Below are 25,088 nucleotides of genomic sequence, written 5' to 3'. Positions count from 1 at the left end.
GACTTAATAGTAAGTTTAGCATCTTGCATTGGAATGTACAAGGTCTCTCCAATAAATTTCACTCAGCAGCCAGTTTTTTACAAGATTTAGATATAAGTTTAGATGTGGTATGTATGGTAGAACACTGGCTTGATTATGACGAGATTAAACTTCACAATGGGTCTAGGAAAATTCGGTGTAGGAAATTTCGGTGTAAGAAAATTTGGTGTACGGAAAACTCGGTGTGGGGAAATTTAGGTGTAAGGTAGATTCGGTGTAATATATATTGAATATTGTCACTTACGATAATTTACGACACTTCATATTGTGAAAACGAAAACCATAAAATGTAACGAATAAAATGTTATTACCTATTTTAAGAAAAGCGAATTTATTTTTTTGCCTTGAGTCCAATACCTCTTTCATGTGTTTTGCGGGGTATTACTATAAACTACTTTTCATTACACAATGAAGCTGACACTTTTTGTCAGAAATAAAACAATTACAACTATAAGTTCAGAGAATAGTTATAGGAACAACTAAAAACACCACTTTGCCTCACGTTCTGCCCCAGACAGGAACATAATACGGTCGTTAGTGAATAAATTACAGGAAACAGGATCGCTTCTGAGTAAGACAGGGAAGCATCGGACCTCGCTGGCGGATGTTGTGGAAGATGTCAGTTACCGACTCTAAGTAACTCAAGAAATCTCTATTCAACATGTGATTTATGTGTGTTACCACTAACACTTAATTTGTATTCTTTAATTTCGCTTCAAATATCCAATATCTCATTCGAACTGTAACGTACAATGGCGAATATTTGCTGTTTTTCTTGCGGCCTATTCTATATTACTCCGGATGAATTTAAACAAGTAAACATAGTCCCATAAATCTCCCATCCTTCCTTGATGATTTGCAGCAAACCGCATGAAAATCGGACGTCAGTTAGAAATTCTAGAGCCAAATGAAATCCGTGAGTTTTGAAAGAATCACTCTGTATATACATATGTAAGATGCAAAAATATATTGATCAAAAAAGTCTTAGTGGAAAGGGCAATATAAAGCAGAATGGTTTTATCAGATAATAGTTGTACAAATAGTTGACTTCTCCTCCAATCAGACACTAGTTTGTTTGCCTTAAGTTAAGGTAAACAAGTACTGCAGCCCTATTGATTCCTTATTGACTTCTTCTCCAATGAGGCGTAGATACTTTAGTTGAGGCATTTATTTTTACACCTTTGAGTAACATAAATAAACTATGTCATTTTTGAAGAATTTAGATTTAAATATTTATTTAAAAAAATAGACATAAAATCGTCAGAACATTTTTGAAAAATCTACAATTTTCAACTTTACCCGTCCAGTAACCTACATTTTTTTGGAAGTAGAAAATTCTAGGAGACATCCTCCAAAACAGCATACAAACTTAAGTTTTAAATTAAATGTTGATTGGTAGCGATGATCACTTCGCTAAATCGCACGAACGGACATCAAAAAACAAATTTCTCGTCATGTAAGGACAATAAAATGTTAAAATCCGTCGAAATTCAGAATTCAAATAACTTCAGGAACACAATTCAATATAAAGCAATATAAAGTAGAGAGTAAACAGTAAAAATGATAGTAGACAGTAAAAGTACGTTCTACACAAAATTTTAACTTCAAACTAATACGCTCATTTATCCTCAAAGTTGAGCTTTTAATAAATCCTACGGCCTACTGCAACGAATCTTTCTTCACACCTAACATTCCCCACACCGAGTTTTCCGTACACCGAATTTTCCTGCTCCCCTTCACAATATTAGCGATTACAACATTACAAACTATTACTGCAGACCCGCCCGGCAACATGGCGGCTGTTTAATTTATGTAAAAAACGGTATACATTATAAACGATTAGAAGGTGTTACGGGATTTTCAGTTGAGATGGAATTTGAAGTAACAACTATATTTCTTGTAAATTTAAAAATAATTATAATTTCCTTGTATAGACCAAATACAGAGAGTAAGAATTTTGATTTATTTATAGATAGGTTAAGCTGCATCTTAGAATATGTTTGTAAATACAATTGTAGAATATTTCTGTGTGCTGATTTTAACGTTGATTTTAGAAAAAGAGAAAGTACAGTGTGCCAAGACTTACATAATGTCATATCCTCTTTCGGCCTAAGCATATCAACAACACAAGTGACTAGACCTAACCCACCTAATGAAGGAAGTTACATAGACAATATTGTTACTAGTAGTAGTAGTATGAGTTGTCATGTGGTAAAAACTTGGATTTCAGACCATTGGCCAGTAATAAGTATCTTAGATTTAATTGTTACGAAAAATGACAGGTACAAGAAATCTAATTCTAATTCTCAGGTGCATACTAAGCAACTGGTACGCAACATCACTGATGATAATAAAGTTAATTTTAGACATCTTTTAAGTAACGTTGATTGGACAAGTATGTATTTAGAACCTTCAACTGATTTTAAAATTACGTTTTTGTTGAGTTCATTGATTTACGCAGCTGAAATTGCATTTCCCTTAAAGCCATTAAAAGGCAAATCGACGATGCCTAAAGCAAACTAAGTTAATAGCATAGAACTAGATCGAGTTAAAGATCTATGTAACATGTATTATGATTTCTATATAAGCACTGGCAATAAGTCATTTAAAGAACTTCATGTAAAATATAAAAAGCAATTTAGAAAGTTATGAAAGAGACCAGGATAAAAAATAATGATTCACTAATAAATAATGCTGGAAACAAAAGTAAGGCCATGCGGAATATTGTAAGAAGGGAATGCAATTTAACTAGGAAAAATGAAAATGAACCTCTGTGTAAGTTCTAAATCAGTTGACGAAAGAGAAGAATTAACCGAAGACATAACAACTGTAGTTGAGGATTGGTATACTGCAAACCTTTCGTGTTTAAACCTGAGTAAAATACAAGATCTTAATGTTACATATAACAATCTAGATTACACAGAAAAATATTCTAAAGTTAAATTATTGGGATTTGAACTTGATTCAAAATTAAACTGGTATAATCACATTGAAGTCACGGCAGCTAGTGTAACAAAGGGTATATACATGTTGAGAAAATTAAGAAGTTGCGTTAGTTTGAAAATCTTACGAATTGTTTACTTTGCCCAAATCCACAGCTTTCTATCATATGGTACTATTCTTTGGGGTGGATCTAGTAACACTTATAAGCTTTTAAAGCTGCAAAAGAGAGCCGTCAGATTGTTATGTAGTCTTCCTTCTCACAGTCACTGCAAACCTAGCTTTAAGCTACTCAAAATAATGACTCTTCCTGCTATTTTTGTTTTTCAATGCTTAATGTATGTAAAAGAGAACAGAGATAACTTCCCTGAACATTCCAGGTATCATTCATATAACACAAGATACAAAAATAATATAATGACAGTGTATTACAGTAATACCAAAACACAAAAGAGTTTTATTGGCACGTCCGCAAAATTATTCAACTCTCTCCCGAAAGCACTGAGAGATTCCGAAGTGGGTACTTTTCATATCACTCTTATTAGATAATCGAATATATGATATAGAAGAGTTTTACCAAATTACAAAGCAGTTGAAGTGAAAAATAACAAACATAGCATTGAAGAATATGAAAAAAATGAATAGATATGCATAGTACGAGTAGTTATCTATTGTATTGTGTTGTAATCGTTATTCTTTGTATTGTATTGGAATTACAATCGAGAATTTATATATATTAGATTATGTATTACAGTTATATCTTTATATATATATATATGTTTTCTTTCTTTTCTGTATCGATATCTGTAAATATTCTGTATGCATTTTAATCTGTAACTTTAAGATCTGACGATTGTAATGCTTGGATGTCCTCTGAAGTTTCTGCAATAAAGACAATATGAATATTAACTTGATATAGGAAATAATTGGGTAGTGCATATAGCTCAAGTTGTTCTATATATTTCCAACCTTGAAGGAATGGGATCACTTCCGGGCAAAGAATTGAAACTTGTTTTGGAACTTGCTCGACAAAGGTTTTCAGGGAATATATGGAAATATATCCCCAGATTCACGGCTCAACTTTGGAGTCATCCCTAGTTAGACGCAGACTTTTAGCAAGAATATTGCCAAGTTGGTAATAGTGAAACTGTCAAATAATTAATTTCATTTTATTATTCATAAAACATATGCGCTTTTGCTCTGAATCCAAGAGTGAAATGGAAATAAAAGAACACTGAGAAAGAACAATACGCCAACTCAAACAAATTTGCACAAAATTACATTAACGTTTTACATTTATTATGGGTTTTAAAACAAAGAACAAAAGAAACAAAAACCCAACGAAACAATTTAGCCCTGGCTAATAATCACACATTAATAAACAAGTCCATAATTAATAATGCTTCGAAGAATTATCACATTTTTTTTTTTTTTCACAAACATGCGCTATTTTCTTATTAGCCATCCACAAAGAAATAAAAAAATGAATCTGCACAAAGCTATAATGACGCGAATATCCGGATCTGCACAAGCCTATGAATTTTCAATGTAATAATACAAGGTTAGCATAAATGATTAATTCATTTTGAAAAGGCTATATTTTCAAAAGTATTACATGTACACACATGAAAAATATACGAAAAGAACCACAAACTCACGAAGTTTGTATTGTGTAGAGTTTTGCACCCTCTCATTGGCACATCCCAGTTCGTGACTACCTAAACATGAACTTCCGCATCGCTGGATTGGACGTACTGGTGAAAATGACCTAGCATTGTTCCTTTTGGCCTCCCAGATCTCATGATTTAACGCCCTGCGACTTCTTCCTCTTGGGGTACGTTAAGGACCTTGTTTACGTACCCCAACTACCGCAATCCTTAGTCGACCTCAAAGAATGCATCAGTGCTGCAGTACAGAGAATTAACAAGACTATGTTACAAAATGTATGGAATGAGCTCGAGTACCGTCTGGACGTGTATCGTGTCACCAAAGGGGCACATATTGAGCATTTGTAAAGGGTGTATGAAGTCGGCCAGTTTGTAGCTGTTTTCAAATATATATATATATATATATATACAGTGGCGGATCCAGGATATGATCAAGGGAGGGGCTAAACCATAGTTTGAAGCTTTATCCAGTGTAAAACAGGACTGAAGTCCATTTTATGCAGTGTATACCTTAGGGTCAAGGGAGGGGGGGCTACAGCCCCCCTTGGATCCGCCGTTATGTATATATATATATATATATATATATATATATATATATATATATATATATATATATATATATTATTTATTTCATGTCTGTACGTGTAATACTTTGAAAATATGGCCTTTTCAAAATGGATAAATCATTTATGCTAGCTATGTATTTCATACACAATGATTACAACCAGCTCAGATTCTTAATTTCCTCCGTATTCTATTTCAAAGAGGGCCATGGTGTCTCTTCAATCCCACCTTTTCTGTTTTCCTAGCCATGCCATTATGAAGTAAATAAACTTTAAAGACTGCATTCGTTACATAATTGTCACTCACCTTCTGCGTAAGAACCTCCTTCGTTTTTAGGTCTTCTATAGTTTCCATGATTAATGACTCCAAATACTGACAGGGTTTCGAAAAAATGAATTCGAATTGAAGAATATCACACAACTGAAGAGCTCGTTCCACTAACTTATCTCTCTCAACTAATATTTCTACCTGCATGTCTTCGTAATTCTTTAAATTCACTTCCAACAAAGAGTACAACGCACTCACTGAAAGTAAAGAAAAATATATTTTCGAGTTCAGAGTTACACTTCACTGAAGCGAACTTACATTTGCTGAAGATTCTTCTACTTCACATTGACAACTTAGAATCTACATGATTGTACTACATTTCTAATATTCTAAATAATACAGTAAAACCTGTCAACTTGGCCACCTCTCTAAATTGACCACCAGCTCATCTTGAACCATCATTTTCCCAAAAGACATTCGTTATTTATTACTCTGTAAGCTGGCCAACTGTTTTATCTTGTAAGTTGCCGCATTGAAGCAATATTTACCCTATGATGATAATGATAAATTTACCTGCGTATCTTGGCCACGCAAAATACCGTTTTGTTATTTTTCTTATAACTCTTTAGTATTCCCATATGAGAGATAGATGTTCTGTATTTGTGACTGGAGGCAAAGAAGCATGGATTCCTACGTTTTGTTCTTAGAGGTCAATGGTCAGAACACTACCCTCATAAAGGGGTAGTGAAGGAAGATGTGAATAGTAAGAAAAATGACGTACAGAAATTCAGAAAATGGTTGTACATATTTGTTTACCCTCTCTCTTTTCGTAAAACCATTAGCTATATCGGTTCTTTTCAACAGTGAGGAGCTTCAGTACAACTCATCGACGCTATATAAGTGACGGTAGAAATGCTGGAGCATCAAACGTGTGTTGTCTGTCACGATGAGTTAACGGAACGTGTCAAATGCATTCGAAAACGGCATGATTGTAGGCGCTCATAAATTTGTACATACGTCAGAGATATTTCCCAGCAGCAAAATGTGTCCTAGTCCACAGTTAGCGATGTCATACTCCAAGGGGAAACGTCATTGAACTACCGAACCGAAGTATCGCTCTAGTAGGCCAAAGAAATTAAGTGTTCGAGACCGGAAAATCGTGAAGCGTATTGTGTGAAACAACCGGGAGACATCTTTCTCAGGGACTGCAGAGAACTTCCGTCTCAGTTCAGGTACACAGGACAGTGACAGGACTGTCCGCCGAGAGATGATAGCACTTGGTTTTCATGGTCATGCTGCCGCCAGGAAGCCCCTAATCACACGCATCAATTCGCGGAGAGGTTTGCAATTGTGCAAAGAGCACCGCACTTGTACTTTGGAGCAGTGGAAGAATGTAATATGGAGTGATGAATCACGATACATGCCCTGACACTCTGATGGGTGTGTATGGACCTGGAGGGAGCCTGGCGAACGGTATTTACCAGAGTATATTGTATCAACTGTGAAATTTAGTGATGGTAGTGCCATTGTTTGGGGTTGTTTCTCCTGGTTTAGGTTGGGCCCATTTGTTTTAATTGACATGTCGATGACTGGTGTGTACGAAGACATTTTAGACAATACCATGCTGCCGACACTATGGAAACAGTTTGGGACAGACCAGTGTCTATATCAAAACGATAATGGTCCTGGTCATACAGCACGCGCCATTGAATCGTGGTTTGACAATAATCAGGTGGAAGTGCTTACCTGGCTGGCGCAAAGCCCCGAACTGAACCCTATAGAACATCTTTGGGATGAACTGCAGCGTCGGTTGCGTGCTAGGTCCATTCGACCAGAAATCAAACGTGAACTGATTACCGTGCTACAGGAGGAATGGAGCACAATTCCGCCAACAATGTAAAAGAACTTAGTGGCTAGCCTACCTCGAAGGGTAAATGCTGTAATTCCAGCAAAAGGAGGCCCGACATCCTATTAGTTATACATGTGGTGCCTTTCGAACTAACAGTACCGGTGACTTTAGGTAACAGCGTATCAGCGCAAGTAAAGCCTTATAATAAGCATTTTCTTCTCACCCATGGAATAAATGTCATCCCATCGGATCGCTTTCCACCCGAACAACAGCAGTCAGAAGGTTCCAGCATTGAAGGAATTCCAGCAGTGTTAAGGGCTTGTAGTATTATATCATTAACGGAAGAATGTCGGGTGTATCTACCAGTGACAATCCTAGTGACCAATAATGCTGAGATCTGTTTGTCACTTCAACAAAATGTACTCTTATTATAATTAACGAACAACACTGAAACTAAATTCGCTATAGATAATTGGAAATGATGCAAATGTTTCGCTTGTCTTCCCATAAATGTTAAAAGGCATTTTAAAATCGAAGCGTAATTCTTGGTGATACTGTATATGTATCATCTTTATTACTGTCACCACATTTGCCACCTCCCCATCAACGCAACGTACTGAGGTCAGATATTAAGTACTAACAAAATGATAACAGACCAATAATTGGGGAAATAAATGAAGAGCCCAGGAGGGAAGAGGGGGAAAAAGTGATTCTAGTCTATTCCAGATTACTCTTCTAACGCAGCTTCTATATTACGAAATATTATTAACTATCTGACATAACTTTAAATACCTTCCGAGATTAAATCAAAAGTGAAAGCTAGCATTTAGTAACTCATTACTCTTTAGATGATCACAGTATATTAATTGTAATCTTGCACTTCTGAAATTTACATAGAGAAAAGAAATATTGGAATTAAGGTAAGAAGAGTTATACTGCCCGGGACCGGAAGATGGGACTTCTGAAATTCCGAAGACATATCATCCTTGAATGTAGGATATTTTAAACAGTATTAGTGTATATTATCGACGCGAATTCCGTCGAGGAATTTGAAGCTTAAAATATATAAAACGATAACCATGCCTGTTGTGCTGTCATGTTCGCTTCCTCTGAGGAAGAATAGAGACTGAAAACATTTGGGAATAAAATCCTGAGGCGAATATTCTGACCCAAAGGGAACAGAGATTGGGAATGGTGGAAGCTTTATAACGAGGAACTGCATAATTTACATCGCTTACCAAAAAGTCTAGGAGGCTAAGGTGGGCAGGTCATGTAGCCAGAAGTTTTTACTGGAAATCCAATCGGAAAACGTCTACCAGGAAGATCTAGGAGCAGATGGGACGATAATATTAAGATGGATTTCGCACAAATAGGAGTACAAAGTAGAAACTGGATCCAGTTGGCTATGAACGGTAGTCAATGGAAAGCTTTTGTGAACGTGACATTGTATCTCCGGGTTCAATAGGACATCGAGTTAATTAGTTATTTAGTTACTGTAAGAAATCTAGACCTCCGATTTCCTTTAGACAAGAACAAAATATACCATCTTAACAGAGGAAATTAGGATTTAGTTTATTTGCATTCAGTAATATGAACCTCTTTTTCCTTTTCTTTTGTATTTTTTGAATAATATTTTCGTATTATTATATTCTTATTTTATAATTCAGGTACAGCCTTTCTATACTTCTGCAATTTGGAGTTTCCAATGTACGAAGTCCATTTTATAAATAACCAGAAAAATTACATAAAAATAAAAAATTTCGACAAAGTTTGTGCTTCTTCGTTATTTTTTGGTGGTGTCTTAGAACTATTATCGGACGGATCTGGCACACATGCCCCGCGAACGGGATGCTGGGAATCAGCGAAAGAAGATGGCGGCACCCTTGCAGGTTTGCACCAACGTGAAACCGTGTCATTAGATTTCTGTTAGCTGAAGGGTTGAAATCAGTCGAAATTCACCGTCAATATGGTGAAAGTTGTTTTGAGTCAATCACAAGCATACGAGTGGGCAGATACGTTCAAACGGGGTATAACAAGTGTTGAAGACTCGCCACGCCCAGGACACTCTGTCTGTACAGTCACGGAGAACAACATTGCGAGAGTTGATGAGTTGATACGGGAACCCGGGAGTTGATATCCCGTCCAGGACACCACCAAAAAATAACAAAGAAACACAAACTTTGTCAGAGTTTTGTATTTTTATGCACCTTTTTCTGGTTATTTATTAACTGGATCTTGTACAAATGTAATTTATGCTATGTATATTGTAATTTGCTTGTCTCTTTTAACAAATTTCCATTTCAATCACAATTAATGAAATGCATATAATTACTTACCAACCACAGACTCCATAACGAATACCGAAAGAACTGCATTTGAATAATATGACAACTCTATCACATTAGGAAGCATGGTAATGGGGGTGATGAAAATGACTTCTGCATCGCCTTGGCCTTCAGATACCTTCTTCTTCTCACGCTTTATTAAGCCTGGACCAAGGAGGTTCAACTGTAGCAAAAAGATAAAATAACTGCATTACACACTCAAATTAAGTTATTTTACACTGTGAACACAATAGAATGTCCATAATCCGATCGCAACATCGTGTACATTGGTTTTCTTCCATTTCTTCATTTTTATTAATCATTTGCCTTCTTTAGCCTAAAAAGCATTAACATGAACATTAGTTTTCTTTAAAAAAAAAAAAAAAAAAAAAAAATCCTCTTTCGCCACGTCTGAAGCTGGCTCACTATTAAGAGTGATCCCAAGCAAAATAATCCCACATGATCGATTGGTATTTGTTTGGTCACAACAATTAATATGCAGTATAGAAAGGATGCAATCACAGAAAATAGATCCCATTTTAGAATTCATAATAAACCAATAAATAACGCTTTTCATTCATTCCGAAACATCAAGATCAAAACGTGGAAAAGTATTATCTTCCTACATCATGAGGAGGTGATAAATAAACAAGAATTTTTACCAATTGAGTATTATGTCATTACGAAGTCTCATCAGCAAACGCTAGTCTTTCACTTTTTAGTTGTTGGATCAGGATCATAGTGAATACTCCTCTGTCTTCAAGCAAGGAAAGGTAGAGGCATACAATTGCACTTTGTTTACATTAGCATCACGAACATTGAACAAGATTTGGTAGTCTGGCGCTTTAAGGAAGTGATTTCTGCATTATTTTCAACATACATGTGTTTGTCACTGAGTCCAACAACGATGAAAATAGCAAATAAAAGTATCAGTCACGTGTTGACTACGTAACTAAATGAAAAATTGGTGTTCTAATTCAGACTTGCCAACCTGGGAGGAATTTTAGGCGGGAGACTTCCTCGAAATATAAACTATAATAGTAGCAGCCGTCGGAGAACGGATTGACTGTCTCTCACTCACTCTCTCTTTTTTTCTTTCTCTCCCTCTCTCTCTTACATACACACATACGCACACGTGTGAACACAGCTTGGCCCTCAATTTCATCCGTTAATTTCTACTGTGAGTGACCAACACAAAATTGTCTAATGATGGGGAATACGAGTCTATGAATGGGGAACAGGTACCCACTATTATTGTGGTTCAATGTATACTTTATTTCAGCCGAAAAATAAATTAGGTGAAATTTCAACGGTACTTTTTCTTTATATATATATATATATAAAGTATGTTAAGCGGTTATTTCCCCCCTACCCCATTTCGACTGTTCCGGAGTTTGCTACTTCGCTGCAAGAGAGCGGGAGCGAACGTCGAAATGCGCGAGAGTTGGTAGGTCTGTCTTAATTCTTATATCAGTAATAATTTATTCCAGTTGCTCCTTAATATATCCTAGAAACTCAATAATAAAGATATAATAACATTGCGTGTCAATTTTCTTGTATCTCATAGTTTTTGATTTTCGACTACGATTTTTGTAATTCTTTAAAACATAAATCCCGTCTACTTATACACACTGTTGCAATCTTTTTACCTAGCTGCGACAAGCGCCCGAGAAGTACTTTTACAAAGTCTGTTTTAAATACTGGAACATTGTGTTTTCCAGGGCACTTTTAGATGCCCTTAGTACACCTCCGACACTCGTTACATTGCTACATTTCTTCCATAGTATTAAAATTGATATCTCGCTCAAAATACAGGATCTCACTTTATTCATTACATCTCAACATATATGATTCCGAACTATTATATAAAATTCTTATATCACTCCGAACTATTACATAGATTTCTTATTACCGAGCTTATTACTTATTTCTTATCACATAGATTTCCGAACTACTACCGAGATTTCTTGTATCACTCCGAACTATTACCGAGATTTCTTATATTACTACGAACTATTACCAAGATTTCTTATATCACTCCGAACTATTACACAGATTTCTTATATTACTGCGAACTATTACACAAATTTCTTATATTATTCCGAACTATTACACATATTTCTTATATCGCTCCGAAATATTACACATATTTCTTAACTATTACACAGATTTCTTATATCATTCCGAGCTATTACACAGATTTCTTATATCGCTCCGAAATATTACAAGGATTACTTATATCACTCCAAACTATTACACAGGTTTCTTATACTGGTATCACTCCGAACTATTTAATAGATTTCTTTTATCATCTTACTGATCAACAGTCAACTTCATTACGAACAACGCACAGCATAACTATAGCCTCTTTATAACTGCCCATGTGCATATTTTCATAGCACCCTTTGCCCACATAAAAACGGCACCAACATTCTATTCTACAGTGAGTGATCAATGTCTCCTCGTACAATTATAATATAAAGAACTGATGTTGGGGATTGAATGCAATGCTTTTTATCCACTGGACCTCAGGCATGAATCATACTTGGCCCCAAGAAGTTCGATATCCGAACCACATGAACTGCCACTGGAAATCGAACTCGGATCTCCAACGTCAAAGCATATACTCCAAAAGAGTTGGTAGTACAGGGTGTTTCAAAATGAATATCGGAGTTTTAAGACTGTAGTATTTATTACAATCAACTTACAATTCTAAATAATACATAAAATGAAAGAGCAACTCAAAACTTTTGTACGCACGCATACATATGCACTGTTTCCTCTGTCTGCCGTTAGAAAGCGCTAGTAGCAAAGATGGCGACTACTAGCAGAAAGTCTTTTGTGTTTTACATTTTACGAAGACTGAACCTATAATTATAGGGCAACTGTCTGTGTGGAGAATTTTAAGGAGTCGCTTACACTAACTCCTTATCGTTTGTAGTTGCTATAAGCTCTACAGACTACGGTTTACGTGCCAACTTTGCAAATGAAATGTTGCTACATGACGACGAAGATTTTCTGGATCGTATCGTCTTTGGTGATGAATCGATATTTCACCTAAGTAGCGATGTAAACACTTATAATGTTCGCATCTGGAAGTTAGCAAATCCCCACGAGATGGTACAGTTGCAACGAGACTCCCCTGAAATGAATGTGTTTTCTACCATATCCTGGGGAAAAGTTTATGCGCCTTTCTAACCTATCGACTCAATGTGTGTCGTGTGACGAATGGTGCTCACAATGAACACTTGTACCCAAAAATTGTTTGAGTTGCTCTTCCATTTGATGTATTATTTATAATTATACGTTAAATGTAATAAGTGCTACAAAACCTCAAAACTCCAACATCCATTTTGAAACACCCTGTACATTAAATGTCAGATGCAGTAAATAAGAGTACGTTTACAAATCATTATTAAACATGGAACGATTCAAATCCATACGTAAGTACTTACAGCATGATTAACAACATCTACTGACTCTCCAACGAAGCCAACATCTCGGTCTCTCCATTGTAGCTCCTTCCTTAGCTTATCTACAGCGTCCACCATTACGTCCAACTTCACTCCGTCCCTGAATTTATTGAGCAGAAGAAACGATACGATGTTCGTAGACATTAGGGCAGTCGCTTTCGCAGCGTCTAAACATAAAGAGAAACAGAAACAAAGATGAACCTTCGCGTAGTTATCACTTCATGCATACTAACCATATTCAGCTAAGTGTAAGCTGTTTGAATGTTACATCGCTTAATCGCTTATATGAGTTGTCCAATCCCAAATAGTCTGTCTTGTCCATTTTACAAAACTTTAGAGAAATCTTATATATATGATATACAAAAATGTCTCACAATGTTTTGGGAACAGACTCCTTGCATTAAAGTAAGAAGAAGAAGAAAAAAAGTCTTGTTGCATATTGTCGAATTCGGCATTGTGACGAAACAGAAAGATGTGCACATATTTCGGGAGGTGATTCGTAACATCGAAAGAAGACAAAATGTCCTCTTGCATGGTGCATTGATGTGCACATCTTTTCAATTGTCACGATTCAAGTTTCGATTCCATGTTAGCACCCCTGTCACTCTTACACGACGTGGAATTCGACAATATGCAACAGGACTTTCTTATTTTGATGTGAGGAATCTGTTCCCTAAATATTGTGACCCATTTTTGTAACACCCTGTATACGTATTATATACTGTGTATATACAGGGTGTTAATGAACGATACCGACAAACTTTAAGAGTTGATTCCTCACATCAAAATAAGAGAAAAAGTTCATATGGACCTATGGTGAAAAGTGCATAGTTTCAGAGCTAGGGCTGTCTAAAGTCGCGAAAAAGCCAAATTTCAAGAGGCCCTATTTCGAATTTGAGAGACCGCGGATAGTGGTCCTTCACATTCCAAAATCGCATATTTCATTAATGTCACAATTGGTGTACAGAGTACTCCCTGCAGGATGAAATTCGCAGACATGCTATCAACCGAATTTTGAAATATGCTCTGACTTTATGATTTGTCCAAAGCAGGCAAACGATAAGCCTTGATAGCAATGAACACGGATTCCTTTGGCACGATGTTCGAAGTGTTAAGGGTCGTCAGCAGCACGGTCTCTCGTACTTTTTCACGCTTATAAGTGAAGAAAACGTGAAATATACCGTGATAAAATACATATCTATACACGTTATTCCGAACACAAAAGGACATGGGGTTGCCTGTTCCTAACACTTCCACCTTCCCTCCGAAGCAATGGATGTCCATTGTTCTCAAGATTTACCTCCTGCCTACTTTGGACCCTTCTTGAAATCAGGGTATATCTGAAAAATCTATTGAGAGCATATCTGAAAATTACACCCTATAAGGAATACCCTCTACACCTATTGACAATTGATGAAACATGCACTTTTGGATTGTGTATGCGTGACTTCCTTTACGCTCATAAGAACCACCATCCACAGTTTCTGAAATTCGAAATATGGCCTATTGAAATTTAGCTTTCTCGTGATTTTGGACAGCCCATCTCTGATACTATGCACTTTTCGCCATAGGTCCATATGAACATTTTTTCTTATTTTGATGTAAGGAATCACCTCTTACAGTTTGAAAATGAAATCTTTGAGTTTTACGTCCCACGGTTATGCCGGTTAGGCTAAAGGAGACAGTGATGATGAGAAATGAATGAAATGGTGAAATGAAGAAAGTGGGAGGAAACGGGAGAACCCCGAGAAAACCCACGCACACGGTGTTTGTCCACCACAAAGTTCACTTGGCGGAGGCTGGGATCGAACCCGGGACCACTAGCACCAGAGGTGAACGCTCTACCACTGAGCCACCGCGGCCCCACCACTTACAGTTTGTCGGCATAGTTCATTAACACCCTGTATATTATATATACTTAATTTCTACACTTGAAAAATGAGCAAAATAAGTTTTGTTAAATATAAAGTAAATAACTGAATACATAAAATGGGATAAATTAGCTGAAATTATATATTAACAAATAATAAACAAAGAAAAAATCACATTAAAAAAAAAGACGTTTTAGAATTCGGCGACTCATGTGATGAAGGGATGTGAGCGCCAAAATAAAAGGAACTGACATGGTTTTGAACGTTCTGGATGCTTTATTTTATCTGACGAAGTGGGAGGCACCTATCAATCAGCACCGATTCTTTGGAATTAACAGTTTTTTACTGACAAAATTCACTTATTCCAGCGAAATAAAATATCATTATTCAGTTTTTATATCAAGGAAACATTTGGCGTCTATAGCCTTTTTGCATGTACGCCATGACATGAGGTAGGGCACAAAATTTCCGGTCGCCATTGGCGACTAGAAATTTAGAGTTGGCGACCAGTGTTCAGTAGGAATGGTTTCTGCCTAAACTCACAGGGCTGCGCAGTTTCTGTTTAGTACGAAAATAATTGTTACTGAATGAAAGAAACCACAGAATGTGACGTCTTCACAACGGACATGAAAGGTGAAGTCTTCACAATGTTGTAATTTGCCCCTCCTTTCCCAACCCTCAATCGAAAACTTCATTACGAGATTTCCAAATTTGTTTCCAATTGTCACATTTTGTGCAGTTTTACCTGTGAGTACTGCTTCATGTGAGAGAGGCTTCAGCAGTCTCAACAGAGTTAAGACTGCTTACAGGAATTCACTGAAGACGGACACACTGGATGATTTGCTGACAATTTCTATGAGTGGCCCTTCACTTAAGGACTGATCCGAAAACTGCAATCGACAACTGGTACTTTAGCGCAGAGAGAGAGCGTTACATAACCGTAAAGTCTTAAGGTAAGATATATTTTAACACGTACAGTATATGAATTGTCCAATTCAAAATTGATTATCCTGCAACTAATTGTCTGGTTTTGAAATTTTAAGCACTGACGTAATCTCTTTCTTTGACAAACCAAACGCCGTGCGGGAGGGGGAGGGGGAGAGAAACTCTTATAATTTGTACGTGAGAGATACAGACGTCCATCATTTTTGGATTGGCGAGTGCGTCTCTGACTTTGAAATTTTGCGCCCTGCATGAGCTATAAATTGAAGAAAAAAGTATAAAATATAGGGAACAATTCTTTAACGAAGAAGCACTAAATGCAAACACAAACGATACAGATTAAATAATTAAGATAATTTGAAGTTGATTATTAAATCACTAGGAAAAACACACACACACACACATACACACACACACACATATATATTATATATATATATATATATATATATATATATATATATATATATATATATATATATATATATATATATATATATACAAAAAAAAAAAACTATATTTTCCTAAAAGTGGACATTTGTCTACACAAGCACACCGTAATTACGGGCTGCACAAAAATTTATTTTCGTTTTTTTTATTATTATTTTTTAATATAAAAGTTCACGTACTATAAAATTAACATACAGGATTTCTTATATATTTACTCGTAATTCGAAAGCTGCATAAAAGCTCTTACTACTTTACAAACTAGAACAGTACAGAGATTATAACCATCCTATCAAACTCTTTTCACTGTTGTGGCCCCGCGTAACGTAGTCACTAACGCTCTTGCCTTTGGTGCGAGCGGTTCCGGGTTCGATTTCCGGCGGGGCCACTCGGTCGAAAAAGTGTAAAAAGTTTTTCAAGCCAGCCATCCTGAATGAGGTTTTCCTGGGTTTTCCCCATTCACACCAGATAAATGCCGGGATGGTATCTAACATACAGGTACCAGGCCGCTGCCTTCCTTCCCTTTCCCCGGATAGTGTGATCACCGAGGGACGTCATTCCTCAAACGTGACGCGCTAAACATTGTTTTAGATGCTGAAAGCACAGAAATATAGATCCTAAATCTTTTCACTGTTCGCTTATTTAGTTTAATAATTTGGATTGACCGTAGCCGAATGAGTTTATTAAAGTTTAGCCAGTGGTGGATACAGCCTGAGTCCGGGGAGGAGAATCGAGTTTTTTAATTGACAAAAATAATTTAATCTATTATTTATATGTATTTGAAAGTTTATAGTACACTCACGATATACATATGAAAAAAAAAAAAAACTATTATAGTCTGGGTTCTGCCCCGCCCCCCAGTTTTTACCTTCTAGATCCGCCACTGAGTTTGGTCCCTTTTCAGGATTGAAGCTAGCGTTCAATGCTCTCCCACCGGGAACTGAACCTGGGACAATGTGCACCAAAGGTACCGCGCACTAGACTTTGTAGCTAAATAATTAACTCATTTCGTTCCAAGTCTGATTCCCAATACAGCCAATTTTCGGTGCTAATTCAGCACTGTGAGAAAAACTGGAACTACAGGGTGTCCAATATACAATGCAACCCGGAGTTTGGGATAGTAGAACTTTTGACCCGGAAGCGATACACAAGTACTGGTTATACCAAAATGAAGCTTTGTTCATGCATATATTTTTAAACTAGGAAGGAACGACTGAAATACACTAGGAACCACACAGTGTTGCCAGATGTAACTGAAGTTTTTTTTTTTTTTTTGGTAAAACACGTAAATTAACTCATAACTCATACGTATGGATGTTCTGTCGTTAGTTTTCAGTTTGTTTAGTTGGAATAGCTTGGGAACATCATTTCCACCCATAAATAATCGGATGAGTCGGATAAGGCCTCTGTAAGGGGAAACTAGGTGAATCGTAATTTTCATAAATTAACACTCTGAATTGGCAACCCTGCTGATGTTTCAGTGCATCAAAAGGTGTGTTAAGGATCTGCATACTTTATGCAAGTCCTGAAAACAATGAAAAAAGAAACTTTGAAATTATCACGATAAAACTTTTACATACATGCATCCGGCAGCACTGCTACTATCACGAAATGAGTTATCAGCTCTACAGTGTCTCCTGTTTTGATTCGAACACTGGTTCACACGTTTTTATCATGTTGGCAGCAACTGTACGAAGAGTAGAAGTGTTATTGTTCTCAATGGCACTGCGAATGTTTGTTTGCAGGTATAGTATAATTCCATAATTGTTCTTATATACCTCTTGCTTTAAGTAGCCCCATAGAAATTAATAGCAGTATTGCCGGGTGCATGTAAGTAAAAGTTTTATCATGATAATTTCAAAGTTTCTTTATCATTGTTTTCAGGAATTGCATAATGTAGACAGATCATTAACACACCTTTTGATGCGCTGAAACATCAGCATGGTTGCCAATTTAGAGTGTTAATTTATAAAAATTAACACTCTAGTTTCCCCTGGTTTCCCTTACAGAGGCCTCATTCGATTAGTTATGGGTGGAAATGAAAAACTCTTTTTTCTGCTTCATAGTTTCCAAGCTACTCCAACTAAACAAACTGAAAATTAACGACAGAACATCCATACGTAACAAATATGAGTCAATTTACATGTTTTGCAAAAAAATTGATTTACACCTTCAGTTACACCTGGCAACACTGTGTGGTTCCTAGTGTACTTCAATCGTTGCTTCCTAGTTTAAAAACATATGCATGACCAGTTTCATTTTGATATAACCATTATTTGTGTATCACTTCCAGTTCAAAAGTTCTACAATCCCAAACTCCGGGTTGTATTGTATATTTAACATCGTACTTGAGTTTAAGGCAAATAGCACTGTGATATGTACACTACATGGAGGAGTTTGGTTTGCATTGCAAGATATTTTATCAATTAATATTGAAACCGAAAGTGATAGTAGATTTCTCACTTCCTACTTTAGTGGAGAGACCAGAGTAGAGATGAAATACATTCTTGAGACGTTTAATTAACTGCAGGAACAGTTCTTGATCAATAGTGATCAAAGTTAAAACCGGAAGTGACAGAAGTCAACTACTTCCGGCTTGAATAATTAGTTAAGAGAGATGATAATGTCTATTCTTAGAATGCTAAGCTCGTTCCAAAAAACGTCATTTTGGTCTCTCTTATCCATTTTGTACTATGTAGATCAATATTGAAATCAGAAGTCGTAGCGGATTTTTCTCATTTTCTTTTCAGTAGAGAGTTAAGGATGGAGATAAAATGTACGTGGGTGGTTCAGAAAGTAATGCCTCCAAGCCACTGCTTGGTCAACAGTACTTTAATGCACTAATGTTTAAGCTATAGAATGTCACTTGTTTCACCTTCGTATCTCTTCTCGTTCCAGAGTAATGCAGCAATCCAGACCTATATTTTCATTTATTTTCGATATTGTCTGAAGAAGGATATGTTAGATATCCGAAATCGTTATTATCATTTAAAATAAAGTGTGTTTTAAGCTTTGGTCAGTGTTTCTTTTGTCAAAATAATCAATCCAAAGCCATGTATAGTCTTACTATGGTTTAAATGTTGTTAGATTACACTCTTTTTACATCTCTCGTGACGCAGAAGGATTCTGAGAACTTCTAGATAATGGAATACATTTTGTACGTAAATTTACAGAACGAGACCAGAAGTGAGTCGTCGAGAATCGTGACAATAAAGAAGTTTCAGTGAATTGAGACGAGACTTCTATAAAATTTACGAGACGAAATGATAAACCTTATTTCTCATCTCATCTCAATAGCAACACTAGTTTGCCCCGAAAGATGTACAGGAAACTCTATTCAAATTTTATCTGAACATACTCATGATAATATTAAGCGTGTAGTAGTCAATGATCTGTTCCAATTTAGGTGATCCGGTGCGTTTAGTTTTCTTTGATTAGGACTTATGCTAAGGAAATAATTCAGCAAATAGGCTGGAAAATTGAGGATCTGATCCTCGCGACGGAAGCCCTCGTTAGGGCTTCCTCACCCTCAATGATATGAGGGCGAGGGAGAACGAGAGCCATGGACAACTACCTTGGCGAGGGCGAGGGCCAACTACCATTGCATGGGCGAGGGTACGGGAGGCAAGGAGGAATTTCCAGCACGAGGGCGAGGGCGCTGGACAACTCACATCGCGATGGCGAGAGCCAACTGCCACTGCGAGGACGAGGAGAAGTTTCCAGTACGAGGGCGAGGATGATGGACAACTCCCTTAGCGAGGGCGAGGGTGCGTGAGGGTGATGGACAATTCCCTTCGCGGGGGCGAGGGCCAACTGCCACTGTGAGGGTGAGTGAGGTCGGAGTAAAATGAACATCTATGATTTACCGGCACAGTGGCTCAGTGGTAAAGCGCTCATCTTTGGTGCGTGGGGTTCTTGGTTCGAACCCTACTCCCGCCAAGTGGGTTCTGTGGTGGACAAACATAGCAAGCGTGGGTTTTATTATGGTTCTTCCGTTTCCTCCCACTTTTTTCATTATACCATTATCATTCATCTCATTATTATCATCTCCCTTAGCTTCGGTGTATAATTGTGGGACGTTTAACCAAAAACTCGATTCCCAACTTCTGTTCGCCAAAATTGATGGTTAACCATCAAGTAAAGTAGCTCTTGAGATTTTCCTGTCTTCTGGACGGGCACATGGACAGAGTAAATATATACAGGAGTTTTAGTAGCCCGAACTCCTTAAAAATAGTAGGACGCAAAATCAATAAAAAGCAGAATACCAACGTCGGCGCTGATTGAATTACCGCCCGGTTCAATGAAAACTATTCCACTTACCATACAAGATATGCCTTGCAACATTATTAACGATATGCTTTTGTTCCTCAATGACAATATCTGTTCCATAAAGCGAGGCACTGGAAGGCACTACGTGAAGTAATGAGTTTATCTTCTTCCCGTTTTCTAAAGATCCGTCTTCTATTTGCTTTGCAAAATTGTGATAAGATTGGACTAATTCCTGGAACGGAAAAGTAATATAATAAATACATAAATAAATAAACACATAAAATACAACATTCATGTAATACAGAGTCCGCCAGAAAAATGTATATATTCTTTGTCACCCTGTATCAGGATACTGGCATTGACAATTCTGAAATTTAAATATGTTGTAGTATTTAACTATGTAGTAGTAGCAATTAAATATGTCAATTGTTTTCAGTTAAAATTATGTTGTTCGGTTTTTCGCTCAACAGATGTCGGTACTGTCAACACGGTTAGTGAGATAAGAAAATGGCATGTGCACGCTTGACGTTCGATTGTTAGGCGTATTGGTGTTCAGCACCAAACTCCCCTCTCTTCACTGACGCTGCACTTCGATAGTATTCCCAAACCTGATAAAACACTTCAAAACGTACTTACGCTACTCGAACGTCAAGCGTGCTCCTGCCATTTTCTTATCTGACTAACGTGTTGACAGTACCGACATCTGTTGAACGAAAAACCGTACTACAACAATTTTAACTGAAAACAATTAACAATACCGACATCTGTTGGGCGGAAAACGATACTACAACATACTTAAATTTTAGAACAACTGTCAATGCAAGTATCTTGATACAGGATGACAAAGAGTTTATACATTTTAATGGCAGACTCTGTATTTAGTAAATAAATCTCTCAAAAACACCACAAACATCCAGACTATTAGATAAAATTACGATTTTTACAGCTGAATAAATAATCTGTTGGTCTGTCTTCGTTTTAATTTAGTGTTTTCAATAACATTTAGAAGTTTGTTTGATTTTTTCTTCACTTATCTCCTCCGTTCATTTACAGATCAACCTATTAGAGATTATCTACTTACCACCACAAATGAAACAGAATTAAATCTTCGGATTAATGTTTCTAGGTGTCCTGTGTAGGCTAAGGTAAATGAGACAAGTGGTAAATGCAACTAAATAGGACGAGAACGTAGAATAGACAACTCTTTGCACTTACGGACTTGATATTATCAATCACAAATTCACATGGCTGGAATGTAGCCAGACATCTTTCGCACTAGAAGTTCACGCTGTGGCATTGAGTATGAACATGTGATTACCACTTACAACAGTCAAACAGAACACCCATTTGCGATTTGCAAGGTTCAACTAGTTAATATCTCTGAAACATACATACTCGGTCTTACAATTCTTGCTGAAGCAAATATTTTGCTTTGGTAGCATATACATTTTATTATTATTATTATTATTATTATTATTATTATTATTATTATTATTATTATTATTATTATTCCTGGTGATGACAGCTCGCACTAGACCATTGTTGGCAATCTATGATATCACGAAAAACTCAACAACGAAAATTCCAAAGTTCTGGTTATTGACTAAAACCGCATCTGTGGTTGTATTTGGCAATGTTGATTTCCGATAAGCATTATGATGACTGATTAGGAGGAGGGGGTACGGTGGCTCAACGGTAAAATGTTTACCTCTGGTTTGTAGGATCTCTAGTTCGATCCGAGCTCGCGACAAGTGAGCATTGTGGTGGAGAAACAGCGTGTTCGTTGGTTTTCTCACGGTTCTCCTGTTCCACCCCCAATTTATTCATTCCATCATTGCATTCATTTCTCATCATCACTGTCTCCTTTAGCCTGGCCGACATAACCGTGGGACCTAAAACTTACAGGTTTCATTTCATTTTTCATGACTAGTTATTTTATAAGTAGTGTGAATATTTAGTTTTCTCTTATTATTTTTGTACTTTTTTTTTTTTATACAATATTGGAATGAATCATTATATTTACATTCTTATCACAATCGACGTATCTAAAATAAGTGAATATTACACTCAACTTGAACAAAGGAATTTTGCACATTCAGCAGGATAATGATCATAATTTGTAACAGAGATGAAGATATTGACATACATATTAGAGATGCAAGGGCTCGGAAAAAAACCGGCTTTTTTGAAAAAAAAAACGGTTTTTTCCGCTTCGCTTTTTTGCTTGGGAAATTCTGGGCTTTTTTGAAAATTTAGCTTTAAACTAATAAAGCAGACTTTGTTTCGCTTCTCTACAACAAAAAACCTCATTTAATTAGTGGTTGATGCAGATAATAATATGAAACCTCGAAAATAAACCCTGAATTTCAATTTTTTTTTAAAAAATGCTTAACATATTTACATTATGAATTTCAAAGAAATAAGCAATATAGGTAATAATATTTTAACCTCTTATATACAATAAGTACTTTAAAAAATGATGCACAAATAACTAGCAAAATTGTATGTATAGTATTTTTACTTCAAAATATCACACTCTCTTTTTGAATAAAATAAAGAAAAACATGAAGGAAATCTGCACATCAAGAGCTTCGTTTCGGGTGGTTCTGTACATTCTGGAAATTTTTCAGTTAAGTTTTAACTTGCATATACATTGTATGAATATTTCGAACAAATTTTTCACTGACTGATCACATACGTAATAATATGTTACCACCTATCAGGTGCTTCGGATCTGCAAAATCGGTAAAGCTCCAAATTCTCTAATGCACTGACTGTTCCTTACGCTTTTTCAGAATCGGGAAAGTATCGAATTTTCTGTTCATGAATTATATACGTAATAGACAGTTCATCTGAGCGTATGGTTTTCTAGACTGTAGAATATATAATCACCATCACGGTTTACCCAGTCCTGAAGGTTTCTGAATTGTTAACAAGAAAATTCAACATATCGTTACGAAACTTTTTTTTATTATACAAAAAAGAAAAACTATGGAATACATTTAAAAAGAGTGGAAGAATCAATCACTGTTCCAATTCACAAAAAAGACGGCAAAATTGATTGTAATAATTATCGAGGCATTTCTCTTAACATTCTATTAATAAGACTGACCCCATACGCAGATGAAATTATTGGAGATTATCAATGTGGATTTAATCGAAATCGACCAGATATTTACCATTCGACGAATGTTCGAAAAGAAATGGGAATATATTACCCAGTACATCAACTGTTTATTGATTTTAGAAAGGCTTACAACTCGGTTAGGAGGGAAACATTGTACAACATTCTTACAGAATTTGGAATACCGAAAAAGCTAGATTTATTAAGTGTTTAAATGAATCCCAGAGTAAAGTCCGAGTAGAAAAATGCGAGCTTCCACGTCGAGATTGACCTGAAACAAGGATATGCGTTATCGCCGTTATTATTCAGCTTTGTTCCGGAGTACGCTATAAGAAAAATCAAAGATAGGAATCAGGGCCTAGAGTTGAATGGTATTTACCAGGTTATGGTGTATGCTGATGATGTAAATCTGATAGGAGAACAATCGAAAGAAATGCAGAGGCCTTATTAAACGCTTGCAGGGACATGAGTAAATGCAGATAAATATAAATACAAGGAAGTTCACAAGGATCGTAATATGGCAAATTATGAATGCGTTAAAATATCAATTAATACTTTCGACACAGTGGATACTTTCAAATATCTTGGATCAGTATTGCCAGACCAAAATCATACCCACAAAGAAATTAAATGTCGACTGAAATCAGGAAATTCTTTTTATTATTCAGTTCAAAATATTTTGTCGTCGCGAATTCTGTCAGGGAATTTAAAGTTTAAAATATATAAAATGATATGCCTGTTATGCTTTATGGTTGTGAAACATGGTCGCTTACGCTGAGGGAAGAACGCAGACTGAAATTATTTGAGAATAAAATTCTGAGACGAATATTTGGACCCAAGAGGAATGGGAATGGGGAATGGCGGAAACTTCATAAGGAGGAACTACATAATTTATACGGTTTACCAAACGTCGTTAGAGTCATCAAGTCTAGGTGGCTCAGGTGGGCAGGTCATGTAGCTAGAATGGAAGAAAGTAGGAACGCTTTCAAAGTTTTAACTGGAAATCCAATCGGGAAACGTCCATTAGAACCAGATGGGAGGACAATATTAAGATGGACCTAGCAGAAATAGGAATACACAGTAGAAACTGGATTGAATTGGATTAGGACAGAAGTCTATGGAGAGCTTTTGTGGCCATAGGGAAAGAGACAGAGAGAATATATTTACGTTAAGCACAACTACACAACAAACATGAGTGAAGCTTCGCGCTTTCACCGGTTAGAGGTTAGCTTTCGCGCTTCTATCGTGAAGTCCGGAATTCAAATCCACATTCGACCATTTTGACAAAGTTTTTCTTAATTCCATCTGTGAA

At 36.4% G+C, this 25,088-nt stretch overlaps 1 protein-coding gene across 4 annotated transcripts in view; it reads right to left on the bottom strand.

The window, feature by feature from the left end:
• The window catches only part of mino (glycerol-3-phosphate acyltransferase mino), a 228,361-nt gene that overhangs the window by 14,349 nt on the left and 188,924 nt on the right, over positions 1-25,088 (bottom strand). For all 4 annotated transcript variants that reach the window (XM_081734695.1, XM_081734696.1, XM_081734694.1 and 1 more), the window contains 4 exons: positions 20,704-20,884; positions 13,106-13,290; positions 9,663-9,834; positions 5,517-5,734 (listed from right to left, as the gene is read on the bottom strand). In XM_081734695.1, coding sequence (XP_081590821.1) covers positions 5,517-5,734; positions 9,663-9,834; positions 13,106-13,290; positions 20,704-20,884 — 756 coding nt within the window. The remainder of the gene's footprint in view (positions 1-5,516; positions 5,735-9,662; positions 9,835-13,105; positions 13,291-20,703; positions 20,885-25,088) is intronic.

Source organism: Thermobia domestica, chromosome 12 (assembly GCF_964235325.1).
Source record: "Thermobia domestica chromosome 12, izTheDome1.hap1.1, whole genome shotgun sequence".
In the NCBI taxonomy this organism is placed as follows: domain Eukaryota; kingdom Metazoa; phylum Arthropoda; class Insecta; order Zygentoma; family Lepismatidae; genus Thermobia; species Thermobia domestica.
This window is presented reverse-complemented; position numbering and strand designations above follow the sequence as displayed.